The sequence below is a fragment of the Globicephala melas genome, chromosome 2 (assembly GCF_963455315.2).
Source record: "Globicephala melas chromosome 2, mGloMel1.2, whole genome shotgun sequence".
In the NCBI taxonomy this organism is placed as follows: domain Eukaryota; kingdom Metazoa; phylum Chordata; class Mammalia; order Artiodactyla; family Delphinidae; genus Globicephala; species Globicephala melas.
In genome coordinates, this window is record NC_083315.2 from 152,292,860 (window position 1) to 152,313,076 (window position 20,217).

Below are 20,217 nucleotides of genomic sequence, written 5' to 3' on the forward strand. Positions count from 1 at the left end.
ATCTACTTTCTAGCAAATTGCCAAGGGTATAAACATCATGTATGGAACCAACTAAAAATTAATTAATGAATAGAAACTAAAATATAAAGTTAACTGAACTTAATATTGTAAAACCGTCAACATTTCAAGGGAACCAGACTTTAGAACCCAAAGTTGGGTCTTCACTGTCAAGCCCAATATGGAGGGAAAAAAGTTGATAGGCTTAGACAGAGTTTATTCACTCATTTACTTCTCCTGAAGCTGAAAAACATTAGAGGCAAATTTCAGTATCCAAAAAAAAGTGGGCTAATCAACTGAGGATACTGTGATGGCTTTTTTTTTAAAAAAATATTTATTTTTATTTATTTATTTGGTTGCACCAGGTCTTAGTTGCAGCAGGCAGGCTCCTTAGTTGTGGCTCACGGGCTCCTTAGTTACGGCTTGCCAGCTCCTTAGTTGTGGCATGTGAACTCAGCTGCGGCATGCATGTGGGATCTAGTTCCCTGACCAGGGATTGAACCCGGGCCCCCTGCATTGGGAATGCAGAGTCTTAACCACTGCGCCACCAGGGAAGTCCCCGTGACGGCTGATTTTATGTAACACCCTGACTAGGCTTCATGGGCCCCAGATATTTAGTCAAACATTACTCTGTATGTGTCTGTGGGGGTGTTTTGAATGAGAGTAATATTTAAATTGGCTGACTGCCCTATGTAGGTGAGCCACATCCAATCAGCTGAAAGCCGAAATAGTACAAAAAGGTCCCCCCAGGTAAGAAGGAATTCCTCCTGCCTGTTAAGGTGGGACATTTTTTTTTTTCCTCCTGCCTTCATACTTGAACTGAAGCGTCAGCTCCTCCTGGATCTTGAGACTGATGGTATCTGGACTAGATCATTTGGGTCTCCAGTTTGCCTGCTGTAGATCTTGAATCTTGTCAGTCTCTATAACTGCATGAGCTGATTCCTTATAACATCTTTCTCTCCCTCTTTCCCTCTACCTCCCTGTAAAAATACTACACAAGGAAAGCCCAGCACATGCTTTATGATGATGATTTTAGCACTGATGCCTTAGAAAGCGTGGAACCCTCTCCAAGAGACAGCAATCTATTCATTTGACCAAGTTATTCCAGGTCCAATGGGACTTAGATGATACTTAACAGAAAATTTTCTTGATTAATGGCCATACTTTTACTTAGAAGTTAAGAACAATTTCTAACTGCTGTTAGAGCCACTTATCTTCTACTCTCTTTTCTACTTCTCTCTGCAAATGGCCACAATCCCCAGTACTATCATTTGAAGTATAAGCATGGAATTGGAAAGAATACTAACCCATGTAATTACTGTACTTCACTTAAATGGTTTTGGTTATAAAGAAGAGATAAGAACCACTCCCCACATCAAATATAAAAATGACTAAGTACTTCTTTTATCCTTTATCAACTGCAAAAACAAACAGCTCTCCAGGACCCGGGAACAGAGCACCCTGTCACTGACGGGGTGTTGTTCAGGAAAAACTGAATGGGAGACATTACTCAAAATCACATATAGCAGCAAATATCTTAGAATAAAAAATCTTGTAGCCATGCTCTCTATATATCCCCACAAGAGCAGGCAGGCTTCCTAAATAATTAAAAACTGAACAAGTAGGAGGCATAGCAGAAGTCCCTCCAGCCATAGTGTTGTGTTGTGGGGAAGAGACGGATTTGTAAATCCTAGAGCAAGGTTCTGCCTACCCGAGGCCACTGCTGGGTGGAGACCCTGGGGGAAGCCACTGTCACCATGTCTGACCAGGAGGCAAAACCTTCAACTGAGGACTTGGGGGATAAGAAGGAAGGAGAGAACACTAAACTCAAAGTCATCAGACAGGATAGCAGTGAGATTCACTTCAAGGTGAAAATGATGACGCATCACAAGAAACTCAAAGAATCATACTGTCAAAGACAGGGAGTTCCCATGAATTCACTCAGGTTTCTCTTTGAAGGTCAGAGAATTGCTGACACTCACACTCCAAAAGAACTGGGAATGGAGGAAGAAGATGTGATTGAAGTTTATCAGAAACAAATGGGGGCATTCAATGGTTTAGATTTTTTTATTCTTCTCCCTCAATCCTTTTTTTATTTTTAAAAATAGTTCTGGGCACTTAAAAAAAAAAAAAATAGTTCTGGGCTTCCCTGGTGGCGCAGTGGTTGAGAGTCCACCTGCCGATGCAGGGGACACGGGTTCGTGCCCCGGTCTGGGAGGATCCTGCGTGCCTCAGAGCGGCTGGGCCCGTGAGCCACGGCCGCTGAGCCTGCGCGTCCGGAGCCTGTGCTCCACAACGGGAGAGACGACGACAGTGAGAGGCCCGCGTACCGCAAAAAAAAAAAAAAAAAAAAAAGTTCTTTTGTAATGTAGTGTTCAAAACAGAATTGAAAACTGGCACCGCATCTCTTTAAAACATCTGGTAATTTGAATTCTAGTGCCCATTATTCATTACTGTTTGTTTTCACTGTGCTGATTTTGGTGATCAAACCTCAGCCCCCTTCATAATGCCCTCTCCTTTTTAAAAATTACATGTGTGCACAGAGAGGCCGCCTTTTCCAGGACTGTGCATTTGCACGCTTGTGATAAATAACAGCGACTAATGCGAGTGTTCATAATGACTTTCCAATTGGCCCTGAAGTTCTAGCATGTGATTGCTTCACTCCTGGACTGTGACTTTCAGTGGGAGATGGAAGTTTTTCAGAGAACTGAACTGTGGAAAAATGCCCTTTCCTTAACTTAAAGCTACTTTTAAAATCTGAGGGTCTGGACCAAAAGAACAGGAATATCAGGTTGGAGTCAAGATGACAGAGGTGGTGAGAATAATGACTAACTCCAAAGATGGCTTCACTGCAGAGAAAGCATTTTAAGATGAAAGAAAAACCTTGCTTGAGGGGCTTCCCTGCTGGTGCAGTGGTTAAGAATCCGCCTGCCAATGCAGGGGACATGAGTTCGAGCCCTGGTCAGAGAAGATCCCACATGCCGTGGAGCAACTAAGCCCGAGCACCACAACTACTGAGCCTACGCTCTAGAGCCTGCGAGCCACAACTACTGAGCCTGTGTGCCACAACTACTGAAGCCCGCCCGCCTAGAGCCCGTGCTCTGCAACAAGAGAAGCCACTGCAATGGGAAGCCCGCGCACCGCAACGAAGAGTAGCCCCCGCTCGCCGCAACTAGAGAAAGCCCGTGCACAGCAACAAAGACCCAGTGCAGCCAAAAATAAACTAAATAAATAAAAAATTAAAAAAAAAAAAAAGAAAACAAAAAAAAAACCTTGCTTGAAGATCCCAGAAAAGTTCTACTTTTCATTAGCAGTTAAAGTTATTCATGCAGAAGTGTATACAACAGAACACTGCTCTTTTTGGTACTTTTTGGCCTGGGATATGGGTTTTAAATGGACACTGTCTGTACCAGCTTCATTAAAATAAACAAAATATTTGTTTAAAAAAACTGAATAAGTAAAGGTAACAGTGGGGGGAAAAAACCTTTTCTACAAGTAGTAGCAAATATTTGGTACTTGTTAAAATTTTGATACTTTTTGCTTATTTTATGAATCTTACAAATGTATAGATACTGAAGTTGATTTTCATGCCAACAGAAATATATTGATAATTAACAAGGTTAAACCATGAAGGAACTTCTACTTCATGATATATATATTTTTCACATTTAGATGATACCGTAGTTTGTGAGTTGGGCAGAAGAGGGATTAATCCTTAACTAGGTCCTAAAGTTTTCTTCGTTAAAGAATCAGTCTCTTCTTCATTCATCTTTCTAAATCATCAGTAGTCACTCTCTTTGAACAGCTCTAAAGTGAGGGGGCAAAGCAGCAGACAACGCTCTCAACTCTCACCACAGCACTTTCTAGATCAATAAATTATGTACTTGTCACAAGTATCCAGTCAGGATGCATCATGAAGAGCAGCAACTCATGGCCTCCTGGAAGGAGCAAGAGAGACAAAAGAATGCCAGCAAACACACAAATCAACTGACCTTTATGGTCATCCTTAGTTCTTTAACTTCTACATGAACACCTGCAGAGATGTAGATGAAAATTAACATCATTATATCTAAAAATATCTTAAAATACCAAAAGGGACTGGAGAAGGAAGTAGTGGTGGAAGAGAGAATAGAGCATAGGATGTAAAAAAAACATCAATGAAGCTATTTTTAAAACCACACTATGCTGGAACTTGAATTTATCTATTCATGTTTTTCACATGACCTCAGACAAAGAAGAATAAAGTATCCTATTTAAAAAATGTTACCTTGGGACTTCCCTGGTGGTGCAGTGGTTAAGAATCCACCTGCCGGGGCTTCCCTGGTGGTACAGTGGTTGAGAGTCCACCTGCCGATGCAGGGGATACGGGTTCGTGCCCTGGTCCGGGAAGATCCCACATGACGCGGAGCGGCTGGGCCCGTGAGCCACAACTACTGAGCCTGTGCTCTAGAGCCTGCAAGCCACAACTACTGAGCCCACGTGACACAACTACTGAAGCCCGCACACCTAGAGCCCATGCTCTGCAACAAGAGAAGCCACCACAATGAGAAGACCGTCCACTGCAACAGAGTAGCCCCCGCTAGCCGCAACTAGAGAAAGCCCGTGCGCAGTAATGAAGACCCAATGCAGCCAAAAGTAAAAATAAATAAATTTATTAAATAAATAAAATAAAAATAAAAATGTTACCTAAAACAAAAGTAAAAGAAATATTAGCTGAAAGGCAGGGCAGACTGACTTTAATAACATTTAAGTCCCAATTAAATGGCACTAGACAATCTTCCCGTTAGGCTCTTAAGAGTTCCAGGGAACAGAGGAAAATAAATGTACCTTTCTGCTCCAGTGAACAGTCTTGTAAAAAGGGTATTTATAAGGGACTTTCAGGAAGCAAGAGTTCAGTAACTTTGGAACACTGAAGCAAAATGAGTGGGAACTAGGTTTACCATCTTCTAGACACAGCCCCTGTTTTGCTAGACCGTCAACAAATATCAAAGTGCTCAGCTTGGGCAATTGTTAAGTTAATGATCATCAAAGGAGACAGCCCGCCCCTCCCTACCCTAGGGATACTGTTCTAAAGCAGCCCTTTGGTTCTTCATCTCCCTACAAGAATGCATACAAGTATTTGAATCTACTCTCCCATTATTACTACTGCTATTTCTCTCCCCAACAGCTAGAGCAGCTCCTTAACACCAAGCACTGCACAGTGAATTCCTGTCACAAGCACTTGTTTATCACCCTGTCCCTAGTAGTAGTTTAATCCTTTAATTAGTTTTAATGCCCCAAACTAGGATTTCCTGAGGACTGCCCCAGGATGTGCAACAAGCAGCAGGGGCCAAGGCTTTAAGTTGTTGATTCAATATCATCAAGAATTTTTAAAAATGGTTGCTAATGCAGAGCCAGAAACAGGGCCCTAAACAAAAGGAAGAAAAGAGGCCAAGTGCCTCTGAAAAATTAAGGAACTGAGTTTTAAAGGGTGCCAGCTCACAATTAGGACAGAAAGGCTTAATTTGTCCAGACTGTCCTACTGTCCTCCTTTGGTACTGGAACATATTACAAGCTACTTTTAGACAGAAAGGAAGGGATGAGCAAATATGCGTACTGTGGTCAAGCACCCACGGACAGATGAAGAGGGTTAGCAAATACAGCAATCACTGGTGAAAGCGAGGCTTGGAATTAAACTAGCTTCAGAGGTAGAAGGCAAGGCAATAAGTAAGAATTTCACAAAACTGGTTAGTATTGAACATTTAAAAAAAGAGTATATAGTGAGCAAGGCCTTTTGTAGGTTACGTACAAAATTTGAGAATCTGAATTAATAGGCTATAAAAAATACAAGTAGCATTAAAAAAAAAATAAAACAAAGTAATTCCAACCATCCTTAAGAGACCTGAACATAGGTCTCTGAATCCTTACTTGTCTCTTTTCCCTCTCCTAATTTGTTCTAACTTCACCTATGCCACTGATTCATTCAGCAAGGACCACCAGCTCTTTAGAAGGAAGCATCAATGCATTTAGATTTCCAAAAACAATGAAAATTGGCAACTTAACATCACCACCAAACTCCTGTTCCACAGGCCAATATTTCCCTTATTTTTCTTTTAAAAGAAACAGATCAAATATCTTGTCTTCCAATTTCCTTTCTTTTCCCCAATTACCACCAATCAGTAGAGTGGCTTTTGGTTCTCATTGATGTAAACGAGCTCAAGAAAAAAAGAGAGAGAATCCTCAAATCTCTTAAAAGTTAGTTTGCATTATTAATTGAGATTTTATTTAAAATGCATAGTCTAAGGCCTTTGTCCACCAAGACTCATGGTCTGGTGAAACAGACTCGAATCCTCATTTTTAACAAGCTCTATAACTGTGGTGCTCAACCCTGGCTGCACATTAGAATCATCTGGGGTGCTTTTAAATAACATCCTGCAGGAGCCTCACCCCCAGATAGTCATGGGTCTGCAAAGGGGCGTGACACTGGCATTATTACTAATTTTTAAGCTTTCCTGTGTGTGACCAAGGTTAGGAACCACCGTACTAAAAGTAACTTTGACGCAGGTGGTCCATGGACAAAGTTTGAGAACAGGGGCTTAAAAGAGTACACCTTAATGAGATCCTTCTGAAACTCATTCCACGTATCTACGTCAACGTAGATAGCAGGCAGATACAAGTATTTAGATAATTTATTTTTTCTAAACCACAGGTGACAATTAAAAAAAAAAAATCAGGGCTTCCCTGGTGGCGCAGTGGTTGAGAGTCCGCCTGCCGATGCAGGGGACACGGGTTCGTGCCCCGGTCCGGGAAGATCCCACATGCTGCAGAGCAGCTGAGCCCGTGAGCTGTGGCCACTGGGCCGGCGCGTCCGGAGTCTGTGCTCCGCAACGGGAGAGGCCACAGCAGTGAGAGGCCCGCGTACCGCAAAAAAAAAAATCAAATGCTCTTCAAAAAGCTCTCAAATCTTAAGGAAAGCCTTAAGGAGGATATCTGTTCTTAACTGAGAAGAGTCCATCTATCTTGTCACTTATTTATACATATTAAGTATTCCTGTGGCAATAAACTGCAATAAAGTTGATGAAAATCTAGGATCAAGTCTCCTAGATAAAGCCCTCAAAAATAATTCTGGGGGGGCTTCCCTGGTGGCGCAGTGGTTGAGAGTCCGCCTGCCGATGCAGGGGACACGGGTTCGTGCCGCGGTCTGGGAAGATCCCACATGCTGCAGAGCGGTTGGGTCTGTGAGCCATGGCCGCTGAGCCTGCGTGTCCAGAGCCTGTGCTCTGCAACGGGAGAGGCCACAACAGTGAGAGGCCTGCATAATGCAAAAAAAAAAAATAATAATAATAATAATAATAATTCTGGGGGAGGGACTTCCCTGGCGGTCCAGAGGTTAAGACTCTGTGCTTCCACCGCAGGGGTCACAGGTTTGATCCCTGGTCAGGGAACTAAGACCCCACATGCTGCACAGTGCAGCCAAAATTAAATAAAAGAAAAGACAAATAAAAAAATAATTTTTGGGGAAAAAAAGCAATTCCAACTGTGTTAATATTGAGAAAGGGACTTCCCTGGTGGCACAATGGTTAAGACTCTGTGCTCCCAATGCCTGGAGCCCGGGTTCGATCCCTGGTCAGGGAACTAGATCCCACATGCATGCCACAACTAAGGAGCCCATGAGCTGCAACTAAGGAGCCCGTCTGCTGCAACTAAGACCCGGCACAACTAAATAAATAAATAAAATAAATATTAAAAAAGAAAAGATTGAGAAAGTTATTCCTCTTCAACAAACAAAACAGAGACTGGGCTATAAAGCTGACAAATTATAAGTGATGAGAAGAAATGGTCATTCATCTCACCCAAACAGTAAATGAACAAATCAAATCATGGAAAAAAATCTTTAAAATTAATTTTATTATGAAATAAAACTAAGGTAGTTCACCTACTTCAATCTTAAAAAAATAATAATAATGTGATTCACAGTAGTTTAATTAAGAGTTTAGTTCCCTTATATCATCTTACCACATCTTCTCCAATATGAGGGGCATCGACTTTGGGGCTCCTTTCCTGTCCAAGGGGAACATCCTCAAACTCCTTATTTATGTTGTGCATTAATAACAACATTCTACTAAATGAACAAGTCTACATTTGCTCAAAGGTTAGCTTCCAGCCTGCTGCCTGTGGGCATCTTAACAGCCAGCTTAAAACAAACTCTGAAACAAGATGCAAAAGGAGAGACCACTCTTGTGGCAAGAAATTTTTATTAGCACTTGGATTTGAAAGAAATAAATGGGAGTGGAAGAAGTAATAGACAGACCGTGCTACAAAAGCTCTTGAGTATTCAGGACAGATTTCTGAAGTAGAGAGGGAGGTTAAAGGGGTTACTGATCCATGGAGAGGAAAGAGGTAGGCTTTCATTTGTAGGGGCGATTACTCACAACTAAACTTAGCTGTTTTTTTGAAAATTCGCAGACAAGAAATCAGAAAATTAAAAATAGATTATGAAGTGGATGGAGTTCAGGAAAGCCACATTCTACTTGAAGACAAAATATTGAGAAAACTTATCTTGTGTGTGAGCTCAATTTTCTCTACCTGTAAAGTGGTTATACTGCTTGCTGATTTCAGAAGGCTTTAGCCATTCGTTAAAAAGCCCTTTTTGCTAGGTAATAAAGAGGCTACTTTACAGAAAGAAAATCTTTTTCTTTGATTGCTGGTAATTTACTAAAGTGATATATATTCCATAGGAAAAATCCATTTAGATAGAAAAATTAGTAAGAAACATAAAATCAATAAGATCTGAATTTGCTTCAAATAATTAGCTGGATTTAAGGAAGTTTAAGGGGGTTTTTTGGGGGTGGGGGTGAGGGAGGAGGAGAAGGAAGGAGGGAAAACAAGAAAAGGGGAAGCTGAAACAAAGAAGAATTTATTTGTGGCTCTGAAACCAGTCCTTTCTGGAATCTTACCCCTACCACTAGACTATACGCATTTTCAAAGGCAAGGATCATGTATTGTTCAACTCTGTACCCCTCAACAGCATACCCACCACAGGATACAGAGCAAGTGCTTGAGAAATGTTTGATAAATGAAGAATTAAATATTTCTCAACAGTGTTCTAGGCTGTAAGTTACAAGAAAGGAGGGATCTAATCTACTCTTCAGCATTAGATATACTGCTAAACTGTACTGTGGCTAAGAATTAAACTGTGTTCTCTAGAAAACTTGATTTTTACTTAGATGAATCTCTAATAGTGAAATAAACAAATTACATAAAAGCAGATACATAATAATAAAGAAAAAAGTGGAACCCAAATATTCCTAGGCTCAGAAAGCATAGGGATTGGAAAGAAGGGTACCCAGGTTCAACCAAATGAAAAGCCTGCCTGCCAAAGGTAACGAGCGGATGTCAGCACCCCCTCTCCAGAAGCAGGAAATTCTCTTTATGACCACTCCCACCGCCACCCTCTCTCAAGACTGTTTTCTTTAAGGGTTCTGCCCCCTCAGCATGGGGATCCTGGAATGCTTTAAAAAAAAAAAAAGTTTTAAAAAAAGGATGGGCAGAGAATCTGAATAGAAATTTACAAAAAAAGCTTCTCAGTTCTAATTAGCTTTTGACAGTTCTTGGGATTCTCAAGGTGATCATTTAACACCTCATTAACAAGTCTATTATAGGAATTAATTCAAATGAGCCAAACAGAATTTTAATTAAACCTCTATCTGCCCAAGGTATTCTTTTTCTTCCTCCTATGCCAACAGCCACCTGAATGAGCTCTCAGTTCCCTTCAATACTAAGAAGTACAAAAAGTGCAGTTTTCTACAAAGAAAGTTATTTCTGTCATCATATCAAAATTTATCTAGTAAAATGTACCTATCTAGTTTATTTTGTTCCACAATTTGGCCATTCTGGCTTAACATTCAAGTATACAAGCAACGTACTTTAAGAACCCATCCATTTTCTAATATTTCTCGATCATGTGTGTGTTCATTCATTCACCAAATTTATCAAAAGGCTACTAGATTTCAGACACTAAGCTAGGTGCTGTGCTTGTTATTAACTACATCTTTGGACAGAAATAAAATACATCAAAACACAACTCTGGAAAATGGAAAAGCGCAATTTTAGTTCCTTTGGTCAGACATTTTGCCTTGATTCATAAATAGATCTTACAGCTAAATTTCTATTACTGGACGTGGATTAGTGACGTGTGAAGTAAAATCTAGAATTTCAAATGTCTTGTGTAATTTGTCAGAATTTCCTAGGTCTCATTTTTTTCTACTCACCAGCCTGTTCTAACTCAGTATGTCTACTCAAGGTACCAACACAATTCCTAACCACTGTTATCTTAGGTAAGACAGCTCTTAGGTGGTTCCTAGGCAAGACGGCTCTCAGTATCTACCCATCACTGTAGTCACATGGCCCTCTCTTCTTTGAGAAAAGGATAGGAATTGGAGGGGAAATGTGGAAAAGATTGGGAGAAAGAAGAAAGGAGTGCTTACAAAGTAGGGTAGGGAAAGGATCTCAACTGCCCCTGCATGCTGCAGCTTTTCTGAAGGCTCTACACTCTCATCACCGAAGAATAACAAGTCTTCCCTCAAAAAAGATGAAAACATTTATCAATAATCAACCACAGACTATTTGTGTGTATGTTTAAGGCTTACTTTCAAACTTATCTTAGGCAGGATTTACTTTCATGTAAGTTATTAATGTACTCTGGAGTCTAAAACAAAAAAAGTTTTAAATATAAAAGTAACATATTCAATCTGGTAAAATAAAATTCTAATAGTACAGAAAATTATTAAAAAAAAAAAAAGAAGTTGCCCTCCTCCACCCAGCCACCTCCATTCCCACTCCCAGCAAGAAGTTCCAGGCTCTGTTTCTGGCTCTCTTCGTGGCTAGTACCAAAATGCTGAATAATAAACTTACACCTCTGCTGCCTCTTCCGTCAACCCTGGATGGTGCTTAGATAAGGCATCTGTACTCCTACTTTCCATGTTTCCTCCACTAATCACCACCACTTTTTGTAATACTACTATTTTAAAATTCTTCTAGTGGCTAGTTATCTTTATAAATTTAAAGAGTATTTCTTTCTTTTTTCTTTTTTTTGGCTGTGCTGCGTGGCTTGCAGAATCTTAGCTCCCCAACCAGGGACTGAACCCAGGTCACAGAAGTGAAAGCACCGAGTCCTAACCACTGGACTGCCAAGGAGTTCCCTAAAGACTATTTCGTAATTTCAAAATGTGTTGTTTATAAACTTAAGACGGTATCTACTGACTCTGAAGAGAAAAAATAAAGTATGAATACTAATAAGATACACAGGACTCAAACTTAATTCATTCAGGACAAACCCAAAAATTATTAGACATGCTGAATGTGGCAATAATAAACTTCATATACTCACTGGAATTATGCTATTATTAGCCAATTAGCGACATGTTAAAGAGAAAAAAATCAAAATTCAGTAACATAAAATACTTGAGATATACAGTCAAAATTACAATGAGGGGGGGCAATAGAGGGGTGAGGGGTGGGAGGCACAAACTATTGGGTGTAAGATAGGCTGAAGAATGTAGGGTACAACACAGGGAACATAGCCAACATTTAGTAATAAGTGTAAATGGAAAGTAACCTTTAAAACTTGTTTAAGAAGTTAAAGATTTTTTAAATAAAAAAATCTTATTTACATTTAAAAAATTGCATGAAAAGGCTTAGAGAATTGCAATGAAAAGGCTTAGAGATTTCATTATATGTTCAGTATTTTAGGACTGGGACAACAATTGTAACATCTATCATATAAGTCTATTGATTGACTTACACACTTTGAAGAAAACATTGTGTTCAAACATTAAGCACTGGCTCTGTGAGACAAAATTATAAATGTGAGATATAAAGTTGTGAAACATGGCTTTTGGAAGGAAAAAATGAATCAGCACAAAGGTGTCATAAAAGACAGCATTTCACTTTGCTGTGAAGAATGAACAGAATTTCGGTGACAGGAAGATGAGCATTCTGTCAGAAGCACCAAATTGGTTTAAATGAGGGTACAGGAAAAGATGGTTAAGCTAAAGTCAAACTATAGAGGATTTCAAACATCATATAAAGAATTGAACTTTATTCTGTAGGCAACTAGGAGTTACTAAAGACTGTTATTCTATATTTCGGCATCTTTAGGCAGACACCAACAGAAGCTGTATGTTAGGAAGATTAATAAGTGGTACAGGAAAGACTGGAGCAAGGAAAATGCAGTTATGAGTGGTGCAACTGTTTAAGGAACAGGGAGTCAGGGCCTGAAACAGTCATATGGCAGTGGGAATAAGCAGAAGTGACAGGCAGAATCAACAGATTTTGACTTAGACATGGGGAAATGTGGCTACGATTTCAGGCCTACATAACCTGAAGACAGTTACATATTTAGTTGAGAAGATGAAGAGAGGATACAATGAGAAAAAGCAGCATAATTTCTGTGCTGTTCCTGTTAAAGATACGTAGGCTGAATCTTAACCACGAGGAAACACTAGATGAACCCAAATTGAGGGATATTCTGTATAATAACTGGCCTGTAATTGTTGAAAGTGTCAACGTCACAGAAGTCAAAGAAAGACCGAGGAACTGTGACTGAAGAAGAGTAAAGAGACGTGACAACTAAGTACAAAAGGTGACTCTAAACCACATCCACAGCCTCAGGATGCTAGTCTGAGGAACAGACAGTAATAATGTATCATTATCAGTTACTGAAATAATTAATAACATGTTCATATTAGTTAATTAAATAACATATTAGTGTAAATTTCTTGCTGTGGTCGGTTGTATTATAGTTCTGTAGGAAGTACACACTAAAGCATTTGGGATGATGGGGCTTCAGATCAGCAACTAACTCTCAACTGGTTCAGGAAAAAAGGTTTTTTGGGGGCTGTACTTCCAACTTTTATGTAAGCTTGTGATTGTTTTACAGATAAGAAAAAGATTTAAAAACATTATGATGAGGGGCTTCCATGGTGGTCCAGTGGTAAAGAATCCACCTTCCAATGAAGGGGATGTGGGTTCAATCCCTGGTTGGGGAACTAAGATCCCACATGCCTCGGGGCAACTAAGCCCACATGCCACAACTAGGGATTGTGCACGGCACAAACTACAGAGCCCATGCGCTCTGGAGCCCACGTGCCACAACTAGAGAGAAGCCCTCGTGCCGCAACGAAGAGCCCACGAGCCACAATGAAAGATCCTGCATGCCACAACTAAGACCCGACACAGCCAAAAATATAAATAAATAAGTAAATAAAATAAATATTAAAAAAAATTATGATGAGAAACATCAACTCTGCCATATGCCTACAGGTCTACATCACAGAATTTAGGGACAAACATTTGAAATTATTGTGACTTTTTTTTCATAATTTTTAGTTCTCTTCCCCAGCCCCCAGTTCCTTAAAGCCAACAGGGAAAAGCAAGAACACCAAGGAAGATTAGAATGCTCCTGTTTTTCCCTACAATGTCCATTTGTTTCCAGAAGTTGCAGGAAGTTTCAAAAAATGAAATAATATATACATGTAAAAATAAAAGACAGGAAAGATGATCGTTGTACAGCAACAAGAGACGTGCACTACATATCCACAAGGGTCCATATTGGGCCAAGAAAGAAGAAAATAAATACTTTTGTAGATGTAATATATGAGCTCCTTAAGTTCCTAAATCAGTCTCAAAAATGAAATTGTGCCTCAAATTTATGATCATATATAAAATGCTAACAGCTCCAATAACAGAGTAGCTTAGAGAAGATATAAAAATTCATGATCTTAAAACACACACACACACACACACACACACACACATACCTTTCAAACACTGTATGTTCAGAAAAGTGAATCTGAGTCTCAAAGGGGTAAGGGTGTGGTAATGAGATTAGAACCCATAGATGGTAGTGCAACTGGCCCAGGGAAAAAAGCAAACCAAAAAATACTGTGCTGCTCAAGATGGTGGACTAGAAGGACGTGTGCTCACTCCCTCTTGCGAAAGCACAGGAATCACAACTAACTGCTGAACAATCGCTGACAGGAAGACACTAGAACTCAACAAAAAAGATACCCCACATCCAAAGACAAAGGAGAAGCCACAATGAGACGGAAGGAGGGATGCAATCACAATAAAATCAAATCCTATAACTGCTGGGTTGGTGACTCACAAACTGGAGAACACTTATACCACATAAGTCCACCCACTGGAGTGAAGGTTCTGAGCCCCACATCACGCTTCCCAACCTGGGGTCTGGCAACGGGAGGAGGAATTCCTAGAGAATCAGATTTTGAAGGCTAGAGGGATCTGACTGCAGCATGTCAACAGGACTGGGGGAAACAGAGACTCTACTCTTGGAGGGCACACACAAAGTAGTGTGCACATCGGGACCCAGGGAAAGGAGCAGTGACCCCATAGGTAGGTCTGGAGACTGAACCAGACCTACCTACTAGTGTTGGAAGGTCTCCTGCAGAGGCGGGGGGTGGCTGTGGCTCACCACGGGGACAAGGACACTGGCAGCAGAAGTTCTGGGAAGTACTCCTTGGCGTGAGCCCTCCTAGAGTCCGCCACCAGCCCCACCAAAGAGCCGGGTAGGCTCCAGTGCTGGGTTGCCTCAGGCCAAACAACCAACAGGGAGGGAACCCAGCGCCACCCGTCAACAGACAAGCGGATTAAAGTTTTACTGAGCTCTGCCCTCCCCAGAGCAACACCCAGCTCTACCTGCCACCAGCCCCTCCCATCAGGAAGCTTGCACAAGGCTCTTGGATAGCCTCATCCACCAGAGGGCAGACAGTAGAAGCAAGCAGAACTACAATTCTGTAGCCCAAAGAACCAAAACTACATTCATAGAAAGACAGACAAAATGAAAAGGCAGAGGACTATGTACCAGATGAAGGAACAAGATAAAACCCCAGAAAAACACCTAAATGAAGTGGAGATAGGCAACATTCCAGAAAAAGAATTCAGAATAATGATAGTGAAGATGATCCAGGACCTTGGAAAAAGAATGGAGGCAAAGATCGAGAAGATGCAAGATATATTTAACAAAGACCTAGAAGAATTAAAGAACAAATACCTAGAAAAATAAAAGAACAAACAAACAGAGATAAACAATACAATAACTGAAATGAAAATTACACTAGAAGGAATCAATAGCAGAATAACTGAGGCAGAAGAACAGATAAGTGACCTGGAAGACAGAATGGTGGAATTCACTGCCCCGGAATAGAATAAAGAAAAAAGAATGAGGGCTTCCCTGGTGGCGCAGTGGTTGAGAGTCTGCCTGCCGAACCAGGGGACATGGGCTCGTGCCCTGGTCCAGGAAGATCCCACATGCCGCGGAGTGGCTGGGCCCATGAGCCATGGCTGCTGAGCCTGCGCGTCCAGAGCCTGTGCTCCGCAACGGGAGAGGCCACAACAGTGAGAGGCCCGCGTACCGCAAAAAAAAAAAGAAAAAAGAATGAAAAGAATGAAGACAGCCTAAGAGACCTCTGGGACAACATTAAAGGCAACAACATTTGCATTACAGGGGTTTTAGGAGGAGGGGAGAGAGAGAAAGGACCCGAGAATATATCTGAAGAGATTATAGTCAAAAACTTCCCTAACACGGGAAAGGAAATAGCCACCCAAGTCCAGGAAGCACAGAGAGTCCCAGGCAGGATAAACCCAAGGAGAAACACACTGAGACACACAGTAATCAACTTAACAAAAATTAAAGACAAAGAAAAATTACTGAAAGCAGCAAGGGTAAAATGACAAATAACATACAAGGGAGCTCCCATAAGGTTAACAGCTGATTTCTCAGCAGAAACTCTACAAGCCAGAAGGGAATGACATGAAATATTTAAAGTGATGAAAGGGAAGAACCTACAACCAAGGTTAAATTACCCGGCAAGTATCTCATTCAGATTCAACAGAGAAATCAAAAGCTTTACAGACAAGCAAAAGCTGAAAGAATTCAGCACCACCAAACCAGCTCTGCAACAAATGCTAAATGAATTTCTCTAAGTGGAAAACACAAGAGAAGAAGACCTACAAACACAAACCCATAACAATTAAGAAAATGGTAATAGGAACATACATGTCGATAATTACCTTAAATGTGAATGGATTAAATGCTCCAACCAAAACACACAGGCTTGCTGAATGGATACAAAAACAAGACCCAAATGTATGCTGTCTACAAGAGACCCACTTCAGACCTAGGGACACATACAGACTGAAAGTGAGGGGATGCAAATGGAAATCAAAAGAAGCTGGAGTAGCAATACTCGTATCAGATAAAATAGACTTTAAAAAAAAGACTGTTACAAGAGACAAGGAAGGACACTATATAATGATCAAGGGATCAATCCAAGAAGAAGATTTTACAATTATAAATATGTATGAGCAAACACAGAAGCACCTCAATACATAAGGCAAATGCTAACAGCTATAAAAGAGGAAATCAACAGTAACACAATAATAGTGGGGGACTTTAACACCTCACTTACTCTAGTGGACAGATCATCCAGACAGAAAATTAATAAGGAAACACAAACTTTAAATAACACAATAGGCCAGACAGATTTAATTGATATTAATAGGACATTCCATCCAAAAATAGCAGATTACACTTTCTTCTCAAGTGCGCACGGAACATTCTCCAGGATAGATCACATCTTGAGTCACAAATCAAGCCTCGGTAAATTTAAGAAAATTGAAATCATATCAAACATCTTTTCTGACAACGCTATGAGATTAGAAATTAATTACAGGGAAAAAAACATAAAAAACACAAACACATGGAGGCTAAACAATACATTATTAAATAACCAAGAGATCACTGAAGAAATCAAAGAGGAAATCAAAAAATAACTAGAGAGAAGTGGCAACGAAAACACGACAATCCAAAACCTATGGGATGCAGCAAAAGCAATTCTAAGAAAAGTTTATAGCTATACAATCCTACCTCAAGAAACCAGAAAAATCTCAGATAAACAATCTAACCTTACACCTAGAAGAAATAGAGAAAGAAGAACAAACAAAACCCAAAGTTAGTAGAGGGAAAGAAATCATAAAGATCAGAGCAGAAATAAATGAAATAGAAACAAAGAAAACAGTAGCAAACATCAATAAAACGAAAAGCTGGTTCTTTGAGAAGATAAACAAAACTGATAAACCTTTAGCCAGACTCATCAAGAAAAAGAGGGAGAGGACTCAAATCAATAAAATTGGAAATGAAAAAGGAGAAATTACAATGGACACTGCAGAAACAGAAAGCATCATTAAGAGACCACTACAAGCAACTCTATGCCAATAAAATGGACAACCTGGAAGAAATGGACAAATTCTTAGAAAGATACGTATAACCTTCCAAGACTGAACCAGGAAGAAACAGAAAATACGAACAGACCAATCACAAGTAATGAAATTGAAACTGTGATCAAAAATCTTCCAACAAACAAAAGTCCAGGACCACATGGCTTTACAGGTGAATTCTATCAAACATTTAGAGAAGAGCTAACACCCACGCTTCTCAAACTGTTCCAAAAAACTGCAAAGGAAGGAACACTCCCGAACTCATTCTATGAGGCCACCAACACCCTGATACCAAAACCAGACAGAGATACTACAGAAAAAGAAAATTACAGGCCAATATCACTGATGAACATAGATGCAAAAGTCCTCAACAAAATAGTAGCAAACAGAATCCAACAGCATATTAAAAGGATCGTACACCATGATCAAGTGGGGTTTATCTCAGGAATGCAAGGATTCTTCAATATACACAAATCAATCAATATGATATACCATATAAACAAATTGAAGGAGAAAAACCATATGATCATCTCAATAGATGCAGAAAAAATTTTTGACAAAATTCAACACCCATTTATGATAAAAACTCTCCAGAAAGTGGGCATAGAGGGAACCTACCTCAACATAATAAAGGCCACATACGACAAACCCACAGTAAACATCATTCTCAATGGTGAAAAACTGAAAGCATTTCCTCTAAGATCAGGAACAAGACAAGGATGCCCACTCTTGCCACTATTATTCAACAGTTTTGCAAGTTCTAGCCATGGCAATCAGAGAAGAAAAAGAAAAGGAATACAAATTGGAAAAGAAGTAAAACTGTCACTGTTTGCAGATGACATGATATTATACACAGAGAATCCTAAAGATGCCACCAGTAAACTACTAGAGCTAATCAATAAATCTGGTAAAGTTGCAGGATACAAAATTAATGCACAGAAATCTCTCGCATTCCTATACACTAACAACAAGAGATCAGAAAGAGAAATTAAGGAAACAACCCTATTCACCATTGCAACAAAAAGAATAAAATGCCTAGGAATAAACCTACCTAAGGAGGTAAAAGACCTGTACTCAGAAAACTATAAGACACTGATGAAGGAAATCAAAGATGACACAAACACATGGAGAGATATACCATGTTCTTGGATTGGAAGAATCAATATTGTAAAAATGACTATACTACCCAAAGCAATCTACAGATGCAATGCAATCCCTATCAAATTACCAATGGCATTTTTTACAGAACTAGAACAAAAAATCTTAAAATCTGTATGGACACAAAAGACCCCGAATAGCCAAAGCAGTCTTGAGGGAAAAAAACGGAGCTGGAGGAATCAGACTCCCTGACTTCAGACTACACTACAAAGCTACAAAATCAAGACAATATGGTATTGGCACAAAAACAGAAACATAGATCAATGGAATAAGATAGAAAGCCCAGAGATAAACCCACACACCTGTGGTCAACTAATCTGTGACAAAGGAGGCAAGGATATACAGAGAAAAAACAGTCTCTTCAATAAGTGGTGCTGGGAAAACTGGACAGCTACATGTAAAAAGAATGAAATTAGAACACTTCCTAACACCATACACAAAAATAAATTCAAAATGGATTAGAGACCTAAATGTAATACCAGACACTATAAAACTCTTAGAGGAAAACATAGGAAGAACACTCTTTGACATAAATCACAGCAAGATCTTTTTTGACCCACCTCCTAGACTAATGGAAATAAAAACAAAAATAAACAAATGGGATCTAATGAAACGTAAAAGGTTTTGCACAGCAAAGGAAACTATAAACAAAACGAAAAGACAACCTTCAGAACAGGAGAAAATATTTGCAAACGAATCAACAGACAAAGGATTAATCTCCAAAATATGTAAACCGCTCATGCAGCTCAATATTAAGAAAAAACAAACAACCCAATCAAAAAATGGGCAGAAGACCTAAATAGACATGTCTCCAAAGAAGACATACAGATGGCCACGAGGCACATGAAAAGCTGCTCAACATCACTAATTATAAGAGAAATGCAATCAAAACTACAATGAGGTATCACCTCACACCGGTCAGAATGGGCATCATCAGAAAATCTACAAACAACAAATGCTGGAGAGGGTGTGGAGAAAAGAAAAACCCTCTTGCACTGTTGGTGGGAATGTAAATTGATACAGCCACTATGGAGAACAGTATGGAGGTTCCTTAAAAAACGAAAAATAGAATTACCATATGACCCAGCAATCCCACTGCTGGGCATATACCTAGAGAAAGCCATAATTCAAAAAGACACATGCACCCCACTGTTCACTGCAGCACTATTTACAATAGCCAGGTCATGGGTGCAACTTAAATGCCCATCGACAGATGAATGGATAAAGGAGATGTGGTACATATACACAATGGAATATTACTCAGCCATAAAAAGGAACAAAAATTGGGTCATATGTAGAGACATGGATGGACTTAGAGACTGTCATACAGAGTGAAGTAAGCTAGAAAGAGAAAAAACAAATATCGTATATTAACACATATATGTGGAATTTAGAAAAATGGTACAGATGAACCGGTTTGCAAGGCAGAAATGGAGGCACAGATGTAGAGAACAAACGTATGGACACCAAGGGGGGAAGTGGGGGTGGGTGATGGGGTGGTGGGATGAATTGGGAGATTGGGATTGACATGTATACACTAATATGTATAAAAGAGATAACTAAAAAGAACCGGTTGTATAAAAATAAATAAATAAATAAATGCTGTGCTAATTACAGCTTATTTAAAGCCTCTATAATTTAAATTAATTTATAATTTATAATTAAAGCCTCCTATAATTCTTTGAATTATTTGAAACTGAAACAGGAGGAAAAAATAAATAAATAAAGGAAATCAAGTTCCTGGTGACTCTTTGCTGTCTTTAGTCCCATCTGCAAGGGAATTCC

At 39.7% G+C, this 20,217-nt stretch overlaps 2 protein-coding genes across 3 annotated transcripts in view; one reads left to right on the forward strand and one right to left on the reverse strand.

Moving 5' to 3' along the window:
• Window positions 1-20,217, reverse strand: part of SPTLC2 (serine palmitoyltransferase long chain base subunit 2) — a 116,294-nt gene that overhangs the window by 41,470 nt on the left and 54,607 nt on the right. The window lies entirely within an intron of this gene.
• Window positions 1,755-2,099, forward strand: LOC115839650 (small ubiquitin-related modifier 1-like). Its single transcript, XM_030831536.3, has one exon. It carries the CDS (start codon window positions 1,755-1,757, stop codon window positions 2,097-2,099), a length of 345 nt encoding a protein of 114 aa, XP_030687396.3.

Excerpts from the sequence above, each read along its gene's own strand:
- LOC115839650 (XM_030831536.3), top strand. The coding sequence starts at position 1,755 with ATGTCTGACCAGGAGGCAAAACCTTCAACTGAGGACTTGGGGGATAAG.